The 25,059-nt window shown below is 38.0% G+C and overlaps 2 protein-coding genes across 2 annotated transcripts; one reads left to right on the top strand and one right to left on the bottom strand.

The window, feature by feature from the left end:
• Window positions 1-6,638: 6,638 nt before the first annotated feature.
• Window positions 6,639-18,796, top strand: LOC149300056 (ras-like protein family member 12). The gene is made up of 5 exons (XM_089485528.1): window positions 6,639-6,762; window positions 7,355-7,411; window positions 14,534-14,607; window positions 17,098-17,288; window positions 18,409-18,796. The coding sequence occupies exons 1-5, from the start codon at window positions 6,639-6,641 to the stop codon at window positions 18,794-18,796; spliced, it is 834 nt and encodes a 277-aa protein (XP_089341654.1).
• Window positions 18,797-22,182: 3,386 nt separating this feature from the next.
• On the bottom strand, window positions 22,183-23,571 carry LOC149300057 (organic solute transporter subunit beta-like). Its single transcript, XM_089485529.1, has 3 exons — window positions 23,481-23,571; window positions 22,585-22,675; window positions 22,183-22,399 (listed from the first exon to the last, which is right to left on the bottom strand). The coding sequence occupies exons 1-3, from the start codon at window positions 23,569-23,571 to the stop codon at window positions 22,183-22,185; spliced, it is 399 nt and encodes a 132-aa protein (XP_089341655.1).
• Window positions 23,572-25,059: the final 1,488 nt, after the last annotated feature.

A 25,059-nucleotide genomic window follows, 5' to 3' on the forward strand; every position in this document is an offset into this window, starting at 1 on the left:
CACAGACTCATATACACCAGTGGCAACATATTACATGGCATTTTGCTTTGTTCTTAAGCAGGTTCTTAAACAACAATTACAGATGTATAACAACAACAGAGTTTCGCAAACCTCCAGCTCATCATCTTTAGATGGATATCATAAGTCATTGGAGATTACTTTTTTACCTTAACATGCTACAAAAAATGTAAATCAAATGGCAACTAGGAGGCTGTCAAAGAGTATATTCCAACGTCATCTAATGCAGTTAACCAAGAGAGAAGCAGCAGCCATACAGAAGTGGCCAGAAGAGAGGCAGTGGAAACTTGGTATGTGAATTGAAAAGTAAAACACATATTATCATGGCCAGTAAAAGGAAATGCAAGTATAATAAAACATGATGCACTTTGTACATTCAAACACAGCACCTGTCTTGAATATCTGAGAAAGGAGTATTCATTATTGCGTCACAATTTCACCTATACAGTCTATATATTTATAGTGCGCTTATATTTATTATGCTGCCAGACTGACACCAACAAAATACATATAAAAACGACAAGCATGGCTGTTGAGCTCTAAGCATGCGCCAAAAAGGCCGTCTGTTCTGACTCAAAATTCAGTGATTATGGGAGCGCACACTGTGCCAAAGCAGAAAAGGGTGTTCGTCCATGACTGCACGGGTGGTTAGGTCTAAATTTGATTTCTTTGCACTCTCCTGCTCTGTTGCACTAATATGATTTGGTGTCAATAAAGATTTTAGCTTCAAAACGCACGCCGTGTTGTTCTTTTAAACCTTGGTGATGTACCATACCGCTTTTTTTGTCCTCTAAACAGCTTGTTTATTTTTTAAAGCAGCAGGAACAGTACAGAAGCTTAAGCTTTCCAGATGTTACGACATTATTCCACACACTTGGCTGAATTTCTCCATGGGTTCTTTATAAGGTTATATAGGGAAACTTAGTTTATTTTTCATCTTATCACCATATCAACCAATGCAATGGTCCAATCAACAGCACTACTCCATTGGTTGCTATGGTAATAACACCACAAATTAAACTTTGCACGCAAAACCAGGAAACAGAGCTCCATCACTGTGCCGCTGCTTAATGGGCCGGTTAAAAAAGGGATCTCTCCAACCGGCTCATTTACACTATGGAGGTTGTGCCGAGTCGGCACAGCCTCCGTAGGATGCACTACAAAGTGGCGTGTGCCTTTAAGACATGGAGCGCTGGGACATCACATCATCAGGACAGTGGCCATGGAGGGGACAGCTTGGGGCTACTTGGAGTTGCTTATAATACAAGATTGTGTCAAATTTAACACAATATGTGTTGACCGGGTGATAGGATTGTTAGGCAAAACAGAGGAGGTAAGGCTCATAAACTTTTATAGCTGGCACTTGTAGGTCTTCATTTGCGGAAATTTGAAGAATGAGAATGTTATTATTGTTATTATTAGATAATAACATTAACAATACTTATTATTACTGTTAGCAGTATCACTTATCAGCACTCCCTTCTTCTCTGCAACACATTCGTGCACGAAACTCCATAGCTAAATAAGAGGTTTTCACTTTCCAGGTTTTAACATGCCATCAATTTACCAAACGGGCAAGTTAAGCGCAGCACCTTAAAGAAGATACGCATTCCAAACAGCAGTTAAGAAGCCTGTTTAGACTGTAGCTTATCCTAGAATCCCTAGTATCCTGACCCAAATCTCTGGCAGTGTTACTTTCCCCCCATCTTCTTGTTTAATCTCAGCGGAGCTGCAATTGGAGATGGCGTATAGTCATTAACCCTTTCAGGCACTGCCTAAACTAAATATCCCGGCTTGTTCTAGAGTTAGTGTGCTAACATGAAATTAAAAATAGCTGCCAGTTTTTGCATCTCACTTCCACAACTGTCAAATATACAACTCACAGCACAGGTTCTTATTACTGCCAGGGTACAGCTCGATTTATCCAAACAAAAGTCACACCCCCACATCAACCGTTTAGTTATTTTAAGGGCTTCTTTGTGAGAAACACTTAAATGGTATAAACATTTACATACTTCTGTTCTCTCCTCAATCTGTTCAGCGTTGTTTCCTTCAGTACTCGAGCCATTAACATCCAAGGCCTCATCTGCTGCTGCTTGCATTTGTGATTTATGATGGACCAACGTAAATTACCGTAATGTAAACTGTAATATTTATGTGGCAATGATAAGAGGATTGTATTCCACCACAATCATAGGCTGACACTCTTCAATACAGACACTAATAAAAATGCATAATCATTGACACACACACCGAAAATCATCTACAATCGGTAAAAACAACTGTATAACGATGGATATGGATCAAATGGACACAGACAAACTAAAGTATACTCAAGCATTTCTTCCTATATTAATACACACAGATTCCATACTTTGCAAGTGCTAGTGTTGTGTGTTCTACACCACAAACTTTGGACCACAAAGTCCACAAAAGGAGCATATAAAGGATCCAGTTATTCAGAAAATACTGCTTTAAGTCTAACTAAAGCACAAGCAGAAAGGGTCATCGAATGGCTCTAGGTCCTCAACCCAGAGCAGCTCTCAGGGCAGCAGACCAGCATACCCAGCAATAAAATGCCAGCTGTGATCCACCTTGATTGGAAAGTGGAGGCAGAACTAGTTTAATTGATACTAAGAGACACAGCAATGATTACTGACCCCTGAAGAGACCCAGTTTACCAGGACAGTAGAGCTGAAGGAACATTGTCTTGCCCAGAAATAGTTACCTGTAACATTAAAAAGTTGTGTTCTAAAACTAGATAAACGTAGCATCTATGGGGTGTAAAGACAGTTTTTATTAGCAAATTAGCTCTGCATCTGGATAATACAAGAATAGGCTTTGATGTCCAATAAAGCTGAGGTTGTATCTCATGTTAGGCATTGTACTGGAAAAACATTAACTTAAAATATGGAGTGAGGCTGTAGTAGTGACCAGAACTGGAGCAATCTAGTACCCTAATGCCAGTTCTCCAATATGAAACGGTTGACCATGTATCCAGCAGATAGACCACTAAAGGCCACTCCTGCAAAACAATGCATGACAATAAGTTTATGTGAAACAAAAGGAACAGAAAGATATTTTTATCTCAAAAGTATAAAAAATCAAAGTACCATTTCACTAAAATATTCATTTTCAGTAATATTTCCACACATTTAATGATCCTTTGTGACCCGGAATGCATTCAAGATGCTTTCATGGCCTCGATCTTTCTCAGACTTTCTTGAATACTTAGACGCATACCTATCCAGGTTTAAAAATCCTCAGCAGGCTTAAATTTTACCACAATATAGTTTGCCAGACCTACAAAATGAGTGATAATGTGATATCCATTAGAGCTATAAATTAAAAATTATCACAGAAAAGCAAAGAGGCAATGAAGGAGCTGGGGGAGAAACAAAATGAAAAAGCATGTAAAATGCATCTATAACATTGATGTGTAAGTTTATCCACTATATTAGATTTATTATATCCTCTACAAATATTAAGTAAAAAAAATCACGTGAAAAAAATGAATAATAAAGGTAAAATAAGGGAATAAAGGAAGTAATTATATCCTTTACAAGTCTTTACTTAAATAGCTATAATTCACATATAAACCAAGGCCTGATGATAAGACTAGTTTCTCCAATGAAGCAGGACAAGGTGGCAAATATTAAAATGCATTGTTAAAAATTGTGATTACTGACGATATTTTAAGACTTTACAAGTAAGATGTCGATACATAACACATAATGAGAGGAAATGGGCAGTCTTTGTATAAATGGGGGGTATTTAAGATTGTTTAACCATAAAGCGAAAAAATATGAATTTCACATAGTTGTAGTAGTTTCTGGACATTTCTCAGGGTCAGGGGATGATCTGAGACAGAAGAAAGATCATTTTCAATCTGTTTATCTGGGGCATTGAGAAATACTTCCCGTACAAGGAATTTGGCAGACAACCAGTGTGACCAGAACAGTATTTCACCAGCTGCAGATGGAGTGAGAGAGAAGGGGAGAAAGACAGTGAGAAAGGACCAGGACAGGACAGGGTTATATAAAGGGAGGTAGTGGGACTTGCCACAAAGAGGAACAATGAAGTGTAGGGGTCTTCTGGTGGACTTATAACTTGGAGAATGGCCACAATCATCACACAGCTTCTGGAAAACCTATGTATAGAACACAAGAGGTAGCCTCGGTGCTTATAAGGTGACCTGGGGGTTTGAGGCAGGAACCCAGCACAGTGTTCTAGATCAGCTGGTGGAGGAGCTGCAGATAGTAGGAGGGTTTGGTGTAGTTGTGTGTGTTTATTCCCAGCTGTTGAAGAGAAAGCATATGCTGCTGCGGCAGCCGAAATCATCAGGAAGTCTCCGAAACTCGGAATTAGAGAGGATTAAGAGTGGTTTCTGCAGAAGTCGATTTATTGTGGGATCTAGAAGGACCTTCTCTATCCAGAGGACAGCAGATCGCGTGTGAACCTCCAGCTACAGAATGCTCCTTCCCAGACTGCTGATGGGATTACAAAACGTTAATTGAATCTTGGAGACAGGGATCTCAAACAGGACTTCTCTTTCCCCACCCCATGCAAGGTGAAGGACATCAAGTCTTTGCTTTCTGCTTATACTTTGAAATGCTAAGCTGTATTATCATATTTTACTTATTTAAAATTTACATGCTGGTATAAGGACATATTTCTTAATTACTTGTTTCCTAGAATTCCTATGCATTTTGACAACGTGTTCCAGCCCAGAAAATTATGTGTAGCTTGATACTTATATATCACACCCATAATATTCAGCATATTTCTGCAGTATTATAAATATTTTCCTTAACAAAATCATGAAAAGGCAAATAAAAGATTTCTCACACACATACATGTTAATATATTTGTTTACACAAAGAGTGGTAGATAAATGGAACAGCCTTCCAGCAGACGTGGTAGAGACTAATACAGTGAGCAAATTTTAACAAGCATGGGTGGAATAGGCTTAACATATCCTGAATCTAAAAAAAGACCAAGGAGTGATTAAGATCTCAGTCATTTCAGGTAAAATGGGCAGACTAGATGGGCTATCTGTCATCAAATTCTATGTTTATATTTATATATTTAAAAATTAATTAAATATTATTACATAATGCAATGATGACCAGTAAAGTATGCAGATATGTAGCATATTTTTATTGATATAGCTCTAACAGCATTGCCGTGCAATAAGTTTTACTGACAAATGCAGATTTAAACACACAGAGACAGACCTTATATCTGAAACAGTTAAATGAAGAAAACCCTGAGAAGTTCAGATGCACCCTCTCCTTTCTCTCTTACCTCTTACCTTTGAGAAGTTTCTCTCTGTTGAAGGTGGTATGATTTACTCATACACAGCACCAAGACTGTCACAGGTGGCTTTAGTATCATATATTGTCTTAACAAAGAAAGTGTTAGAAGAAGGCAGGAGAATGAAGTATTTAAAGTGTGTCTCAGATGCAGTAGAATAGATGCCGCCATACAAGTCCTTTCAGATTTGCCTGTTACACAATGCCTCACTGTGTATTGAATAACACATAATAACAATGTACGGAATACTTTTGTGGCTACGTGACCGCAACGTAGGCTAACAACCATAAAATATGTTATTAAAATTTTACTTTTTTATAGTTAAACAAGAAGGCGAACAAGAAGGTTCAACGCCAATACAAAAGGCATAAACTCACCTAGAGCAGCGTATCCAGGGTGGCATCAGCCCCTGTGTCCTAAAACAGTGCTAGATTGTCATTTTGTCCATTAGACTTCCTGGTGCCTTGCTACCCAATGAGTGACTTTTGGAGATCAAAGATGCAACATCCCATTTATACAATGAAGGTCTTTGCCTTACTGGCGTAGCTTTCATAGTATAGGATACCTGGTGTCTACCTGGCCTACTGTGTGTATCATTACACACAAATATAGTTTTTGTTCCCACAAAGTTATCTAGGCCAGGATCCTAGGCCAGAATACATCCCTGAACATCCCTGGTGGCCCCACCACATACATTCATGCAGAGATATGGCCACGTAAATATATACGCACTGACTGCCATAAACACAGATCCAAGCTTCTACTTGCATGGTATCTCTTCCCCCGTAGCTCCAGGTCCTAGGGCAAACACCCCATTTTCCCCGTTGTTAATCTGCCACTGGCTCTGGCACTGCCCAACCTACACACACCCCCCTACCCAACAATTCCCAACCCTGGCTTGGCCCAGTTCATGAAGAGTAAAAAACTGATGGGGAAGGTATTTTAGTCTTATTTTGGACTTTTGTAATGCTTAAGGTGACTGTGTCGACAAGTCAAGCCCTGGGCCTGGCACAGCCTTGGCTAAGCTTTGTGTTGTATCCCCAGCTGACTTGTCCATCCCTATCCAGTTCCATTTTTGATTCATGGGCACTTATTACATTATATTTTATTTATAGAACACCTTCAGATTCCGTAGAGGTTAATTAATTCAAGATTCAAACGTTTTCACCCAGCTCTATAATGTCTAGAGACAAATTGAAGTTTAGTGAATATGTACTTTAGAAATCATTTTTTTCCATCACAGTGTTCTGTCTTTTCCTGTGTGTTCCTTTCCCTAATGGAATTTTCATTGTTAATAGCAGACAATGTCCTTGATGTTTGGAAAACCAAGAGCTCTCAATGTTTCTAACTTCTCCGCCACTAATGAACGCAACGTGCACTCCGAATGTAACCTTGTCCTTCTGGGATGTCGCGGGGCTGGCAAATCAGGTGAGAGGAGTGTTGCAGGAAACTGAAGAAGCCTTTATAGCACAATATACGATACTCCCTGCATATGATATAGGGTATTAACAAAAAATATATATATATATATATATCAGAAATCATGTGTATACCATGGGAGCAGCCATCTTAACTTCCTGTTCTAATGATCTGCATGGATTTTCCTCCCCATTGTATTATCTCTCCCCTTGAAAGGTTCAAGGAGAAGGTAGGGACTTTAGAAGAGGAAACTGATTAGGTCATATACAGCCGTAAGATCTAATTTTACATATGGCAAACCTTGACACTAGATATTTACAAAACAATTACACTAATTGGCTTTTTAAATATGCTAACGGCTGCTGTAAGTTCCTCTTTATAGGCTCACGCCACATATTGTACCTTTTATCTTATGTGGGACATATGAATCCAGAATGACAATGGGTAAAACAAAATATCATATTAACTCCACAGTTATAAAATGTAAACAAGAGAACCAAGGCCTACAGTGAAATTTACTTCATAATATGTAATAGGCAAGCATAGACCAAGAGGCTTAGATAAATAGGACATAATATAACCACACTGTATCTTTTTGCAGCTTTAACTGTCAAGTTCCTCACCAGACGTTTTATAAGTGAATATGATCCCTTCTTGGGTGAGTGTTTCCTAATTCTTATTTCATTTGACTTTTGGGCATAGGAACAAGTAGTCCTCCATATTCTGCTAGAAAATAGTGCATAATCACTTACGTATGTTTTTTTGGGTTCCAATGCTGCTAATTAAAGTTGTCACCTTGTTCTGCTACCTTACAGCGCAGAGTACAGCAATGTTAATTACGGGGGCTTCCTGGAGCAGAGCATCAGTAGGTAGATAGGTCCATCAATAGGAAGATGTGTTGTTTCAGAGTTTCAGTATGTGCAAGTCAGACGGACAGGTCCGCTCCTCTGTCTTATCCCCACAAGAGATAAAGAGTTTAAGCCGATCACAGTTACCATAAAAAGTGGTTCTAAAGAAGTGCTCAAAAGGGAGACCGAGTTATGATACTTGAAGAACTGCTCCATACATGACCATGAGGTCATATCAAAAGCCTTACTGGGGTCATATCAGATCAGAATGTTTTTTTAATACAATATACAATTTTTATTACACGCTTGTGTAATGTCCCTTTTATTTTATGTCATCTCTCTGCTGCCCGCACTCTCCCTTTTCTAGCCAGCAGTGTTCTTGTTGCCTAGTTTCCTTCTAATGATCTGCTGACAGCCCCCTAAGACATCACCATTCATCTTCTCCCACTTTTTAGAAAGACAGGAATGTTGGCAGAGCTAATTAAGGAACATTTGGTGTCAATCTGCAGAATCAGAATATGCTCAGTAATCTTTTCTAACTAGGGAATGGTAGCTCCAATATTTAAAGGGAAAAAAAGAGTCAGTTTTTTTTATTTCTAAACTGGATTCATCCATTAGTGTTCCTATAAAAAAGTCAGTGTATTCTCTGGTTTAAGAGTTTGTGGGTTAAACTTTGTATAAAATCGAATTTTAATATTCCATTGAGATGTTCCGTGTTCGTGTTGTGTGCTTAGATGACATGGCAACATCCTATTGGCTTATGGGAATAAGACTTGGTCCATAGCCATTGTCTGAAAACAAACAGAAACAGAGCTCAAAAGGTCAAGAGTCTCACGAACCATGAGATCCACTGAGATACAAACGTTTATGTTTTGCTCTAGGATCACAATTTATGCCCATAAATAAACATACAAAGCCATGTTAAATACCTCTGGGATGTTATTTCACCCTTGTGGTAGAAGGGGGTAAGGGCTGTGATCCTTAGAAGGATGATAAGGAGAAGGCAGGTGAATTCAGGTCAAGAAGTTAACTAGTTAAGCATCACATATAGAACTCAGCTCTGTTAAGTTAAAATGGTCATTAAACTTTAACGTACATATCTCTACAACAATTACACTGAAAAACTACATGCAATAGTCATATTCTTTTAACGATGCTGGGTGGCAGGAGTGCATTGAAGACGTTTACATACATTCACATTAAATAAATTTCACTTTTCTTCACAAGATATAGACGGTAAGGAATCAGTTCTAACATGATGACAGCATTGTAGCTTATTTTATGTATATCGGGTATTGATAATGTATGATCATAATGTAGGTTTTGTTGGTTTTGCATATTTTGGGAAATCGTTACCAGATATAGAATATTCTGTGCCGTCCTATATCAGACAGAGTCTGTTTTTACTTGCCTGTAAGTTGCGCATATTATATTACACAATTGATTAATTAAGTTGCGTAATGAGAATTTAACTTAATTATTTTATATTCAATATTACCGATGTTATCTTTGAGAGATATCTAATTAAGTAAATCGGTAAATACCTTTAATAGCATTTAAAGCAAAAAAAGGAGGTTTTTTTTGCAATGTAATTTGTCTATAGACTTGTGGAATGGTCAATTGACCCGTTTCCTCCAAGCGCTTATATTCAGGCATCCCTGAGTCTTGGGGATGGGTCAATCGATTTTTCTTATTAACCAAGATTTAAAAATGGCAGGGAAACCTCTGTATCAATGCAGAGTCATTAGAAAGATAAGAAAAAAAGAAAATGCTAAAAAAAAGGAATGCTATTAAATACAGCAGTCTTGTACCATAATTACATATTTCCTATTTGAAGAGCAGTTTGAAGGCTATTTCTTATGTATTCTACAATCCACACAGAATAGTTCCTACATCACATAGCTTGCAAGTAAGATGGAAAATGAGTTATATTTGGAAGGCAAATGATGCCAGAGATATTATAGTGATTGTAGACAAGGAGAGAGGAATCTGGACTCTGTCTTGGGGGAATAATTGTCTTCATTAACATGAAAAGACCCAGGACTCAGTCAGGAATCAGAGCTGATTAATGACAGAGATTAAATAGATATGAATCTTATTCTGATGCTCGCTAAAAGCTCCAAGTGCCCAGACAGGCTGTGAAGTAAATGTTTTCACTTAGAGTTTGGAGCAAATATTCTCCGAGGAAATGTATTTCATTTTCTGCCAGTAGTTTTGAATTCTGCCCAGAACATTCATTTTCAGTTAAATGGGTTAACTGTTCCATTGCCAAAATTCTTCAGCCATACTATATCTGTCTGTGCGTTTGTCACCGTCATCCAGCCGAGACCATTGCCAAGTCAGACAAGACACAGGTACAGAAAGAAGTCTGTAAGAGGAGATCCTAAGTTTTTTTAGATGACACAGAAATATTTCTGATGCTCCAGAGGTAGTAAACAAAATGAATAATGTTGGTTAAAAAAAGCTGAAAGTTTTACATTCGAGGCACAAAAACGGAAAAACACAAATGGATTTAAAATTATAGTTAAACGACAAAGTGACAAAGGCGGAAAGAAGTTTTGGAGTTTGCAACCTAAAATATTTCGGTACGTAGCAAAAAAAAAGCACTTCAGAAAACCACATTTTCAGTTAAAAAAAAAAACTTGCCTAAAGAATGGACAAAAAGGACTACTGAAATTTGTAATGCAATGGCTAAATGATCCTTAAGGGGCAGTAAGTCCAAATTTTGTTTTTCATTTATCAGACTGGGATCAAAATTAGGCCTTGTCATTTAAGAGTTTTCTGCAATTAACACATTGGCCCAGTATCAGTGGTCAGTCCAGGGCTGACGGTGGCATCACTTTGGGGTTAGGCGTAATTTTCGCCCTTAGCATAATACTTTCCCTCCTTTGCCAATGGTCATCTGGTGGCTTTACTTCCACTGGACTCATTGGGCAAACCAGTAATCTTCTGGCTTACTAGCTTAGCAGTATTAAAAGACTATGAGTATAAGGAACATTGCCATAGTGGTATGAAAGTTACAAGCTCTCTACTCCCATCACTGCTGGTAGGTGGGGGAACAATTCAATCCAGGGAGCAATTTAGTATCCCAAAATATTAAGTGATGAGAACAGGTTAAAATAGGAGAAATGTTATAAAAAGAAAGGGAACTGAATAAAACAAAGACAGTGGAAAAAGAGGGAGTTAATACAACTGCATTCACGTTCTCATCCGCAGTTCATCTGCACTGGCAGTAACTGTTCGTTTCTCTTCATGTTTTGAGCTTGGTTCTCCTATTTCTGTAGTAGTTCTGAAGAATATCATGTTCTTCCTATACAGGTGCCCATCTGCTTCTACAATGGGGGCTACTATCTGCAAGCAAATGCAGAACTTTCCATCTATTGATGCATTGCATGAGTACTGGTTGCCCAGTACTCCTGGCTCCTTGCTTGTAGTGAGCTTTGGCTTTGCATGGTCTCTGTATTATTTGCCCAGCAACACTCTCTACTACTTTAAGAAATAACAGATTTTGTGAAGTTGGAAGCTTTGTCCTTGTTCTTCTGTCCTCAAGTTTCTTGGCTGGACTACTGTCAGTCCCTTCTGTTGCCATATTTCTCCAGTCCAACATAGTTTTCCAGTGGTCTTTCCCCTCTCTTCCAGCTGTCTTTTTTTTAGAAAGTCCTGGCTTGGTAAAGAGAACAGATCCATGTCATGTCTGATCCATGGCAGGATTGGAATTTTATGTGTCCTTAGAGGTTCTTTTGCTTGGTTACTCAGGTATTAAGTGTTACAAGGCATCTTTTTGCTGTGAATTAATGGCCAGAATAACATACCTTTACATATGGCTTTACGAGTGCAAGCATCAGTTCCTAGGTGATTTGCATAAATCCCTGTTATTTTAGAGCTTTTGGGATTACTACTCTAGGACCTTGGTTCATAAATGACTTATTTCATCATTGTAGGGCCAATATTCTCTTATAATGCCATAAGTATCCTCCATCCTGAAGGAATTGTTGCTTTCAATACTTGTATTGCTTGTTGTATAATAGTGAGCATCATCTGAAACATCTTGCTCTGGTTCTTCTGTGTTATATATTTCAATGTTTGTTCTCTGCTTACACACCCTTGCAAATGCAAAATTGTTTTTTTTTAACATTTTTCTGCAGGTTTGTCCAAATGCTTGGGATTTATTTGCACAGCAATGGCATCTTGAGATCTTTGGTCTGATCCTTTGTGGCTCTACACTTTTAGTTTTTGTACTGTGCATTTGTTTTGTTTGCTATGTATTGCCCCAGCATTGCTGGTGGTGATTTCAGTTGCATGCCCCCGAGGTCACTGCTTCTGTACATATCTATAGCTTTCTGCAAGGTCAGCTCTGATTCTCTGAGCATTCTTTTTTTCTGCTGGAGGCTTTTGATCATAATATCATGCAGTCACAAATTAATTAATCATGTAATCATCAGGCCCAAATTCACATGATCTTGTCACATATTGGTCAGGGGTCTCTGATTGTCCTTGGTCTATCTTTCATTTATGATGTATCCTACCGGTTTAAAGTGTGCTTTTAATGCACCTAGAGTTTTCTCAACATCCTGCTTCTTTTCCTTCTTATAGAAAGGTGCTGCTAAATGTGCAGAAAATCTCTCACCATTGTGTAATACAATCCTTACCCATCTAATCCTTCCACTGGAGCTTGAAAAAGGCCCAATTTAAAGCCAGATCACCTTGCGAGATGGTACTGGGAAAAAATTCTGCTGTTTTGGGTCATTAACAGATAAACTTGTGCTCTTGACACCTTGTTTGTCAGACTGGCCATATGTTTTGAATGAACTACCTTCAGTCATTACACATCAACATACGCGATCTACAATAGCCAGGAGGCTGATAGTAGTACTGGCTTTGAGACATTTAGCCAATGACCCCAATATAAGATTCATGGATTTGAAAGTATTCAGCATATACCATCAACAGAGCATCCATACAAGATTTCTCTCAGATTTCCAGTGAATACGTTTTATTTTATTTTTATTTTATTTATTTAGTGCCAACAATTTACACAAGACTTCATACAATACATATATTCAAGGGGTATGGCAAACCAACAATTGACAGACTTAGACAAATGGATACATTGGGTAAAGAGGGCAGAGTTTCATTGCATAATTTTATCACCAATATGTGCAAACAGCCATATATGATTTATCTGGGACCAGCACTCATCAGAAATGTATATATTTTCCAGTATGACTTAATAGAAGTTAAGACATTTTGCCACGCACCACCAAATGATCACCTATTTAGCCAACACTGCTGACAAAAAGTATGCATGAGTTCTCCTTTAAAGTAAAGAGCAATCATAGCTCAGTCTTTTTATCTAAATAAATGGCCTGATTAAGTAAACCGAGATAAAATGTATCATTTTCTAATGACTATTCTAATAACCTTAATAGATTCAAGGTGGGATTGTCACATACACACAATGTAGCTTTTTTGCAAAGCTCACATAAGGAGCATGTTACCAACTACCCCATATTCCAAAGAGGTCAAAGGCAGTGTATGTATGTATGTATGTATGTATGTATGTACAGTATGTATGCATAGATCTGCACTCCAATTTCTGTGGTTCTTAAGACTGGCTGCAATGATGTACAGAGGTATTGTAAGTGAAGCCGGGGCAGAGCAGGGGTTAAACATACAAATTTCTCTGACAGAATGGATGGTTTGATGAGGCTATGTCACTTCCATGAGCACAAATTTGACAGATTTTACAGTTTACAAGCAATACACTCTATTTGTATTAGAAATAATTATTAATAATATTATTATTATATTATTATTTGTATTAGAAATAATTATTAATAATATTATTATTATATTATTATTATTATATTATTATAGTCATCTATAAAGTCATTATGAAGGGTGAGATCATAGTAGAAGTAGATGCTCACTGGGGTTGGTGCTTCATAATGTTCAGTGAAGTCAGAGGGTTAACATATACAATTCTCCTGCCAACCCCCTGGGTAGTAAAAACTTTCCTAAACAGGGATATTAGAAAGTTATGTATAACAGTTTTTTAATGGTACAAAAAACATTCTAGCAAAGTGAAAATGCGGCAAAATCAAGCAACTTAAAGGGACAGTCTAGTGTCTCGTACAACCCAATGCATATCACTTTGTAAGTACTTTATGCATTCTTTAACCTGTAGGAGAAAGTTTAAAGTACTTACCTTTAGGAGAAGCTGCCGCTTCAGAGCTCTTGCATGCCAAGGAACTGGGGACAAGGAAAGAGGCAAATACACAGTGTTGGGAAGGGGGGGATTTTGCTGAATTCTTCTATGCTTTTGCCAGAAGGAGAAACCATTGATTTAAAGGGGACACTCCGCAATCATATGTGTCCCTTTAAGGCCCACTATAAGTGATCCCATATAACTACATCAGGCTACCTTTCTTTTTTACCTATTTTGCCATTGGTTCTCCATATAGTCTGTATTTATTGTTGATGGCAGTGGACATTTTGTTTGTCATTATCATCAAAGCCTTACCATCAACACAGCTTAATGGGGGTCCACTGGCACCCCAAAATAATAGGGGACCCTGCCATTACTCAATCCTTCATTGTCCCCTATCATACAGCTATGTCAGCATGGTTAGAGGATTAGTGCTACGTCTGGTTGTCTAGTGGTTTGTTCATGTAGGCTAGGATGAGTACATGGCTGTGCAGAAATACAGGTAGAGACTCTAAATCCCTGTTCGCTGATATACTGTATATGAAAATCAATGGGACCTCCTTCTCAGGGTTACTCTTAGTTTCTATGTTTTCTTAGGATAGTTGTAATAGTGACCTAACCATATGAAAACAGATGAGTAGAGCTCTTGTTCAATACTTTCTCAGCTTTCAGTCATACAAGTTACAGTTCTTTTCTTACATCCACTTTTGCTCATGTTTTGCAGAGGACACATATACATCAGAGGAGATTGTAGACCAGCATCCAGTTCTTGTAAGGGTTATGGACACAGCTGATAAGGTGAGTTAAAATAAGTAAAAAATAAAATAAGAAGCACAGACAGTTTTTGTTTTTTGTATACATTGTACAGCCAATACACCGTATTTGCAGCAGGCTTACACCTGTTTGGTAGGCCTCGTATTACACATTTGTATTATTTGAGCCTGAGACTAGCTTAGCGCACTGAAATTTTTTCTTTTCCGAGTTAAAATAAGTGTCAGGGTTATTCACGTTATCTGGTGAAATATCAATGTGTGGTCACGTTTTTCTTTCTTGGAATGTTCTTTTTACTGAACTAATCTTTATTCGATGGATTATATGACCGAAAACCAAATAAGCTTATTAGAAAAGGTTATATTAAAGGCATAATAAATGATCTGGTTGACTGCTGCTATGGATTAATGAAATATTTTGACAGCCTCTATGAGAATATTTTGGGAAGAATTTCATTTCAATAATTAGGGATATATTACATCATTACAGTTGATGCCAGTAAACAACAATAAAAAACCACAAAAAGTTGGGAAAAACTCCAACCATTTGTTGATTTACTATGGTCGGATTGAAAGTCTACATAAAATTAAACCTTTGGAAATGGGTCTTATTTATTTGAGACTCCTAGAAACTACTGTCCTGTGCTCCTGGGTCTTCTCATAAGCAAGTAAAAGACAACAAAATAAACATTTTGTTTCCTAACTCCTTGGATCAGAATGTATCTGTTTTATGGCTTATGTATTGGAGCAGAGTAGCAATCTATATAAAGGTCTAGATGTGATTTAGATCAAACACCCCACAAAACATGGCATGAAGTATTTACAGAGCAGATAGCTTAAAAGGAGAGATTATTTTTTTGTGAACAGGGACTCAAAAGCATACAACATATGCAATATGGACAAAAGTATTGGTACACCTGACCGTTACACCAACAGGGACATTAATATGAAGTTAGTCCCTCTTTGCAGCTATAACAGATTCCACTCTTCTGGGAAGGCTTTACACAAGATTTTGGAGAGTTTCTTTGGGGATTTTTGCCCATTCATCCAGTAGAGCATTTGTGAGATCAGGCACTGATGTTGGATGAGAAGGCCCGGCTCGCAATCTGCATTTCAGTTCATCCCAAAGGTGTTCAATGGGGTTAAGGACAGGGCTCTGTGCGGCCAATCAAGTTCTTCCACCTCAAACTCATCCAACCATGTCTTTATGGACCTTGCTTTGTGCACTGGGGCACAGTCATGCTGGAACAGGAAAACGCCATCCCCCAATTGTTCCCACAAAGTTGGAAGCATAGCATCTTCCAAAATTTCTTGATTTGCTGAAGGGGACATGCCAAGACATTTTGAATGATTGAGCAAAAATCCCCACAGAAACCGTCCAAAATCTTGTGGAAAGCCTTCCCAGAAGAGCGGAAGCCACAAACGGGGGATGAACTACACATTAATGTCTATGTATTTCGAACACAATGTCATAAAAGTCCCTGTTGGTGTAATGGTCAGGTGTCCCAATACTTTTGTCCATATAACGTACTTCTCCCTGACCTTTCTTCCCTGTGTCTATGAGGCTTTATGGGGCCTTGATCACCACACCTGTAATAGAATACCTGTTTACTCTGGAGGAATTAACCTTACCCTTGCTGGTTTGTGCAGCAAGTGAAATACAGGCAGGAAAACCATATAGACTGCCAGAGACAGAATCTTCTCAGTCACAAGCATCTTGTGGATCAAAGGAACCTCTATCGAGTAAGTACAGTATAGATTAGAGGTCCAATATATCATTCAGGTTAAACAATTTAGTGCTGTCATATATTTTCAAAACTGTATGTTGCCTCTAAAAGCTACGTTATTTTTTCTGTGCCATGCGATAATTTAGCAACAAATGAGTTAACAGAGTTTTACATTTCTAATCTACCTTCTCTGATAGAAAGCTGTTTTTTTATAGTACTAACAGCTTTGGACCTGGCTGGCTGTGCAGGTTATGAGACAAAGTTCTCCTGTTTCTGGACAATGAATCTTTTGAATAAAGTCTTGGCCAAATTCAAAGGGGCTTTTGAAGTGAGTTACAAAAAATGATCAGGATTTTTATATTAGCTGGTAACGTGCAAGCCAGTCAGAGCATGAAATGTGCTATCTCTGTTCAAACCCAATGACCTTGTTTGGAGATTCAGTGACCAGAATATAGTGTGATCCTAAAGCATAAAAAATTATTATGAAGTCTAGAGATGGCTTCGCTCTCGTAGCTTTGTTATAGTAAGTGAAGTAAGCAACACAGCTTAAACCCTGCCAGCGGTTGCAAAATGATAGATGTATAGATCATAACTATTAACACAACCCTTTTAATCATCAGGACAGAAAAACAAAGGAGGGGGACACTAGGCGTACATTATTATAAGAGTTTTCTAGGATACTCTAGGATACTTTTGTTGTAAAATCTGTATACTGTTTTCATTCATTTACTTATACATCTATGGATGCATTGTTTGTCTGTGTGTTACATTCTTCTTTTGTCTCACTTCAGGAAGGGCCTGTGAATCCCGAGCGGTACTTACACTGGGCAAATGCTTTCCTGGTAGTGTATAGCATTGATAACAAGCAGAGTTTTGAGGGCTGCTGCCAGTACTTGGATATTATTTCTCATTATAACAAAGAAGCGCTGCACGAGAGCCCAGTTCTGCTCCTGGGGAACAAGCTGGACATGGAGAGATACAGGTGTGACACGGATACATATATATATATATATATACACACAGTACTGTGCAAATATTTTGGGCAGGTGTAAAAAAATGCTGTAAAGCAAGAATGCTTAAAAAAAAGAGATGTTAATAGGGCAAAGTGTGAGTGAACAGAAGAAAATTTAAATCAAATCAAAATGAATTACAGTAATTCTTAATCTTTACATGTACTCATGGAATCAGGACCGTCTTAAACACAAGGCAAAAGGGACAGCTGTCATGCTGTCATGGGCCCAGGCTTACCTTAGGGCGTTGCGGCATTTATACCTTAGTTCTTTACCAGCCACTATAGCCTGGAGGTCTATGCAATAGCTACTTTGCTCATGGCCACATCACCCGCTGATGTGGTGTGACTGCATATGATGCCATATGTAATAGTAACTCATGCTTCTTTCCATACTCCACCATCCCTGGAGGGCTAAAGAAAAGAACCCAATGGTAGTCATTGGGTGCTCTGGGCATCCTTAGTTCATACATCAATAAGAATATGAAACCTCTTTGTACGTATCCTCAGATATGAAACGTTGTCACCCCTACTACAGTATTGCTTCTTGCTTTTCATTCTTTTCTTCTTATATTTATTGCAGGATCTCTTCATCTTTCCTCATGTCTCTGGTGTTCCTCCTGTTTCCCATGTTCCTGCTTGCACATCCTTCTGGATTCTGAGCTTTACTGTCTGCTGTCAGTAACACTATAAACTATTTTTATCAGGGAATGTTCTCAGTTTTCAAGGAGAGGTCCTGCATAAAACATGATTTCCGAGGGTATAGTTTTGTTACTCTGTTTTATTACATCATACGCTTGTGTTTATTTTTGCTGCAAGGAAATTAAAAGTGGAACTTTGTGTCCACTAAGACATCACCAACAATTCTGAATTTGAAATATAAACAATAGGATCTCTAATAATTTCCCAAATGTATTCATAACCGTTAGTCCTAATCGATGGCCTATTTTCATGTCACAGGGTATAGAACTTGCATTCTTGCATTCTTTAAAATCATCAACATAATATATGCATATATTTTCTGCTGTCACACTATAGATTTGTGTGCTGTCCAAGTAGTTGCATTTAGACCTTATATTGTGTACTCTATCAGACAGGTTAGCAAAGCCGATGGTTCAGCTCTAGCTACGCGCCATGGGTGTCTTTTTCGAGAGGTATCAGCCTGCCTGGATTTCCGGTTGGTACAGCAGGTTTTTTACGATGCCATACACGAAGTAAGGAGAGAAGCAGAGAAGTCTGCCACTATAAGACGGCCACTATACATCAGTGAGGAGAGAGCTCTGCTTGGGCTGCCTCCCACCTCATCCTCTGCATCTTCCACACGTCATGGTGTACCCACCCTCAGCACGCTCTCCCCGCTCAGCTACAAGGAGATTCCTTCTGTTGCACAAGCCAAACTAGTCACTGTCAAGTCTTCCAGGGCACAGAGCAAACGCAAAGCACCAACCTTAACACTTCTCAAAGGTTTCAAGATATTCTAACTCTGGGAGCCTACAATTATGGATCTCACAACAGATATAAGAGGACAAGTTTATCATTTGTTTAGGCTGACATGTTTAGTCTGTGAAAGATACAACAAAGAAGCTTTAAGTAGTACTTCTGAAAAAAAAGCTTCCAACCCTGTCCACGTTTGCATATTTATTCCTCAGCAACAGTTCATTTTGTAACTGAAAGACCAGTCAAAGAACACAATGTTCAGGCTAACGCAAGGTTCCAGCCTTCTGATCTTCGGACACAATGTGCTTGCTCATCTGCTCTTTGTAACGACAGCCCCCAGATGATACAATATCTAATTGTGAAGAAGGATTGTTCCTTAAGAATACATAGTACCTGACTAAATCACAAAACCGCGACACACTGTTTCAGATGTGCCAAGAACAAATAGATTTGATAAAATATACTGTTTTTGTGATACAGCTTGCTCTGAAAATGGGATGTGTTTCCTTATTATTGATATTTGCTGTGTTCTTACACTTCTGAAGTTTTGTTTGTATTCTACACACTTCACACCCAACCTATCATGGCATCTCTGTATTCTAATTTTACACAACAGCATGTGATGGTTACATGCATTTATTTCCCAGTTTACTCTTTTTTGTTTTATGTTTTTCTCTGTCCAATTTTTATGCTTCCCTCCGCTGAAATACATTTGTAAACGCTGCCCTCAGATAATGTAAACACACACTACCAGAAATTGTTATACACATATGTTGGTTTTGGATAGACAGAGACTGCTTGTCTCACTGGTTTCTGTTTCATATTAAAGACATACATCTACAGTAGTGTATTCTGGCCAAGGCCCAAGGCAGCAGTGCTCTTTTGAAAACAGGCACCCTAGCGCACCGTTGCTCAATAGCTATTCACAAGGGAGACCTATGATCTAGGTCAACACCCGTGTTAAATGCCCAGTGACTTCATGTACTCCATGCCTCTGCTATGCACTTACCGCCTGCTTCTCCATCAGAGATCACACACAAACTTTACTCACTACATTGTGAGATAAGATCATGCAACATTTGATCTCTACAGCTTCACTATGTGTCATTGATGGCTTACTTTGAGGTAGGTCAAGTTTACCCTTCTTAATACACAGTAAATCTTCAATGAAATTTGGCAAATTGAATTTTGCAATCTGCCAGCTCAGCCTCCTTGTAGGGGAAAATTGTTAGGATGGGCCCTTCAATATTGCTGTCTTGAGACCAACATCTTCTCTATAGGGTTTTAGTCCTCACATCTACAGAGACCTTGCTTTACTGTAAATGACCAATTAGGTTTTCAATGCAGTAACTCAATATGTACAGTATACAGCTCATGTCATGCCATAGGTTGGCTAACTTACCTCTACCCTTAGTGAATAAGTAGCCTATCGCTCCTGGTCTCATTTAGACCCACACCTTGCCCATCCACATGCCTTAGAAGTCTGCTTTCCTAAGAGGCAATGGTCTAAATTCTCTTGTCCCTGATGAATGTGTCATGTAATTTGCTTTATCTTCAAATGTTCTGTTTTTTTCAGACAGCATATTGTGAATTTCACTTCATGTAATATAATCCAGCGATATTATGCTCTCCTAGATATTATTACCTCTCTGCTTATACACATGATCCTGCCCCACACCAATTTACAGTCTGATAGTTATCCTGGTGTAATATTGTGTCATTGTCAAAACAGAGACAGCAAAATGCATTTGCACAGCAACTCATATCACATTTCAGTTAATAAGGAATGTAACAGACTCTTTCTCCAGGGCCAATTAACCCTTTTGCTACATGTGCAAAATATAACCCTGGGTGAAAAATTACCCGGATCAAGAAGACAACTCCCTATCAATGAATCTGTGCGTGAGTGATGAGTAAACTCCAACTGTGCAAAGGTGAACTCAGCACATGGCTTTCTGCCTTCCTTTTTGTTAATGTGTTCCTAAACATGGTGCATTTAATGTATTGCTGTTTACGGAGAACAAGCTGTTTTGTGGATTCCAACTTTGGCTGAAAATGGAAAAAATTAACACAGGATATAACAAAATCTCAGTAAAAAAAAATGTCTGATCGGACAAAATGTCTATACATTCCCTTTTATACAAACTGACATGATATATAATGTAAGTTTGAAATCAGTAGTTATGATATTAAAAACACTGTGTAAGGACTCGCACATTAGGTATATAATTGAATGGGGTGGTTCCATCTACTGAATTAAGCACTACTATAATAAAATACAGCATTAGAAATATCATCCCTACTACTGCTGAATAAACAAGCTTGCCCTAAAGAATAATCCTGTAAAATGTAGCATCCTTCATAACTTGCCTCCTAGGCTGCTCTGATTTAAAGATTTTGGCCCACTGCTTGAAGCTTTACTATAAACTGAAGCAACAAGGGCTTTGAGAATAACAAACTTATTGACTAAATCATTTATTTGTTCTCTTTATGTATTTTATGCATTTCCTTTTTTTCTTTCATATAGTTTAGACGAGACTCCGTTGCTATTGATAGCTGCTTTATTAATGGGGCAAGGGCTGAAATTTTGTCACATGCCTGTGTCTACGATATAAATTATAACAGGGCTGGCGTAGCAATTAACATTGTCTATAAAATAAACAGTCATAAAGTCATCTCCTTATTAAAGATATGCCAGTACAAAACTGCAAGTGGAGGTATAATGAATACAAAACCAAATAACCCACCAAACGTCTATGTAACTACTATCTCTGACTATAATACAAATTGTGTGTTTAGGGATGTCGACGCCATACAGCATATTTTTTTTTGTTAAAAAAAAAAAAGGAAAAACATCAAAAACAAATGAATTACAATTTATCCAAATATTTAAGTAAATAAAGGGCTGCTTGTCAGAGGCTGGTCATTTGGAAGGCAATTTCTCTACATCAGCTGTTGAAGAATTGTTGAGTACAAAATGAAGTCACACACAAAAAAAAATAACTAAGAAATTAATATTAAATATTAAAATTCTAACAGACCGCATGTTTGCAAGGATTCCCCATTAGTATATCTCAGTACAGAGATACTGACCTTTTAAATGCCAGTGGCAACAGTAGTGTTTGGTCTTGGAAAAAGAAGATTTAGAGTTACACAAGCTTTGAAGATGTCATTTCTTTAACTGGAAATGAGCAATGATGTACCTTGACCTGTTTTTCTAATATATAGGTACAGTAAGCTAAATAACAGCGAAGCAATATAAATTTTCCAGTCCAGGGAGAATTGTTACTAACAGGTTAAGGCACAGGTAGGAAAGAGGGGCTCTGAAAAAGACAGTCTTAAAATGTGGAACATCTGTGTTGCCCTTTCCCAGCCATTCCACCATTTTGCACTTCTCCCTGGCCATTTCAATAGATATGCCTCTTTCTGTTTAAACATCCTCCTCTGGCACTTCTGTATAGAGGGAGGTGATCTGCCCATCCTTCCACTGCACTGTGATATCTCCTGGTTGTGGTTCCTTTTTCAAAAGGTTGTCCTCTTGAGATGCTGTGTCTTTCTCCAGGTGGACTACAGCCTGTTTGCCATCAGACTCCACTGATAGAGCAGCATTTGCATTCTTCTGGTAGAGGGCAATCATCTTCTTCTTCCTATATCACATTTTGTGAAAGAAAAGGTAGCATATACAAAACGAACATTGTTACATTACATTTTATTTATAGAGTGCCCGCAGATCCATTATCACTAATAGGGATTTCAGAATTTTGAGCAAAATGTTCTAAGTATTATTTTTTGTTACTCAAAGTACTATATATATATATAGTGTGAAGCTCACCTGTTGTTAAAAATATTCCGGACTAGTACAAAAATTCCCAAAAACAATGCAACAAATGCAAGAGCAAGGATGGCATAATTCCAGGCGGTGACTGCAAAGAAAAGTTGAAATATGTTTAATTTTTCCAGCCCAGCTCTAAAAAGTCAGCAACATAGTTAGAGATTGGATTATAAAATCCCACCCTGCAGGTGGCTCTACACAATCCCTAATCAGGTTTCATTGGAAATCCTCTTTATCTGCAGCCATGCATGATGTTCTCGCAGGATTTTAATTGTCACCATTTTTCAGTGTTTGACATATACATATCACCTTGAACGGCAAATGTTGGTATTTTGGTGCATGCACATTAATATTGTCATTTACATACCTATCATAATGCCATAGAGATGTAAGCAAAAAGCTTTACTTTTGATCTATACATTTTATAGCAGTTTGGCTAGCACAATGATTAGGTTCAACATTCGCCATGTTTGCATGACTGAAGGACAGTAATATATAAATTATTATTTAATTATAGTTGTTAATGACCTAACATGATAACATGTGCAGCTACATCTGAATCCCTAACGTATGACGGACAGCCTGTCAACTCCACTGTTGTAGGGAGCATGGAGCTCTATGCAGGAAGGGCCATGTATCTCACTATTCCTGCTTCCTGGTTAGAAGGATGTTGGTAAAATGAGGGCATTGGATGAAAATGTCATAACTTGGCTCCTGCTCCTGCAGTAACTTACAAATGTGTTGATGGTGGTTGACTGTGCCTATTGGATACAGTCAACCTCCATGCACAGGGTGGATTGGGATAAATATTGACAGGGAAACGCTAAAAGACATATTAACACTTTTGAGCCTATTGAGGATTATTGTAGGATTGATTGTAGGCTGATTTTACTTACGATCTCCAGTTCGGAAGAACCAAAGAGCCTTCTCCATCTTCTTCTGCTGTACAGATGGAGTGGTTTCAACTATAGTGCTTGAGTCGCCCATGTTTCAAAAGAACAGTAGTTACTTGGCTTCACTCTATAACACAGAACAAAATAAAAAAAAAATACTGAATACTTTATTACCATTTTATTTCTACTGTAGACCATGGTCCTTAATGACTAATCCTGTTCCCCTCTGCTTCTCAGTACAGTATCCTAAAAACATCTCAGGTTAAGTATATATATATATATACTTGAGAAGGTCCAACATATTAAACTAAATTTAGCACAAAATTAATATTTTCATGTTAGTTTTGTGATTCATGTTTAAGAGCTGGCTCATGGGCTTCTCATTCTTGATGCATGAAGTACTGTCAGATGGAACACTTAGAAACCTACAGTTTGATGGCCGATAGGAACCTTGGCCCATCTGATCTGCCCATTTTTCCTGATGTAAAGACTTAATTGGTCCTTGGCCTTGTCGTACACTTGGGAAAGTTTTAAGCCTATACCATGCATGTTTAAATTCCCTCACTGTATCAGCTCCTGTATTACTTTGGTGAGAGAATATTCCACTTCAACCTCCCTCTCAGTAAACTAAACTAAGCCTCTGACCCTCTAGTTTTAGATCATGAAATCATAAATTTGCTTCTGTACTTTGTTAAATCTTTTTATGAACTGAAATGTTTCTATCATGGGTGGAACTAGTCACTATACTTATATTACGTGTGTAACAATATATACAATATATATATACACATATAATAATGTACAGAATTCACATTCCAAAGAAGCCTTAGGATATCTATTAAATATAGCAGATTAATATGTCCAATTTTATTTGCCAAAAAGAGACATTACAATATATATATATATATATATATATATATATATATAAATGTATAAAAAAATACATATCTTTGATCATTTTATACAATTGTTAATCTAATGATACTCTCTTTGTGTTTGTGGTATCAGGTTTAAAAAAGACCTAGAAGGGGTAAAAATGTTGCCTGTTATGCTGGTATAGAAGCCATTTAGATGCACTAAATCAGATTTGTGGACCATAGTTTATTTTCTAACGCAGTCTGATGGGTCATGTCTGGATTAGTCCTTTACCCAACTACTAATTCCCATCCCCTTGTCAATATTCTGTTTGGGAAGTTTCTCCAGAATTTAGTCAAATACCACCAATACAGCCAAGTTAAAAACTCTAATTTATTGTAAAGCTCTGTTTAATTAATGATAGTAAATATATGATAAGAACTGTGTCAGCCCCCCCCCCCTCACACTATCGCTTGGACCTGTGTTACTGATCTCAAATCACTTACTTATCTGATTCTGAGTGTCCTGTGGGTGCTGCGGAGTGTCACAGAGTGCTTGTCCCTCAGGTCACATACTCTCTTTCTGCTACTTTATCCCAGTAAACAGAGCCAGAGGTGAATGGACACAGTGACGTTCACCACTTGTTTCGCAGAAATTGAAACTCCCACATAGGGATGTCACAGTGAACATTGTACAGTCTAGTGCAACTCCCTGATTAAAACTATAC

This window comes from Sceloporus occidentalis, unplaced genomic scaffold (assembly GCF_023333645.1).
Source record: "Sceloporus occidentalis isolate IW3139 unplaced genomic scaffold, rSceOcc1.0.p SCAF_26, whole genome shotgun sequence".
Taxonomy (NCBI): domain Eukaryota; kingdom Metazoa; phylum Chordata; class Lepidosauria; order Squamata; family Phrynosomatidae; genus Sceloporus; species Sceloporus occidentalis.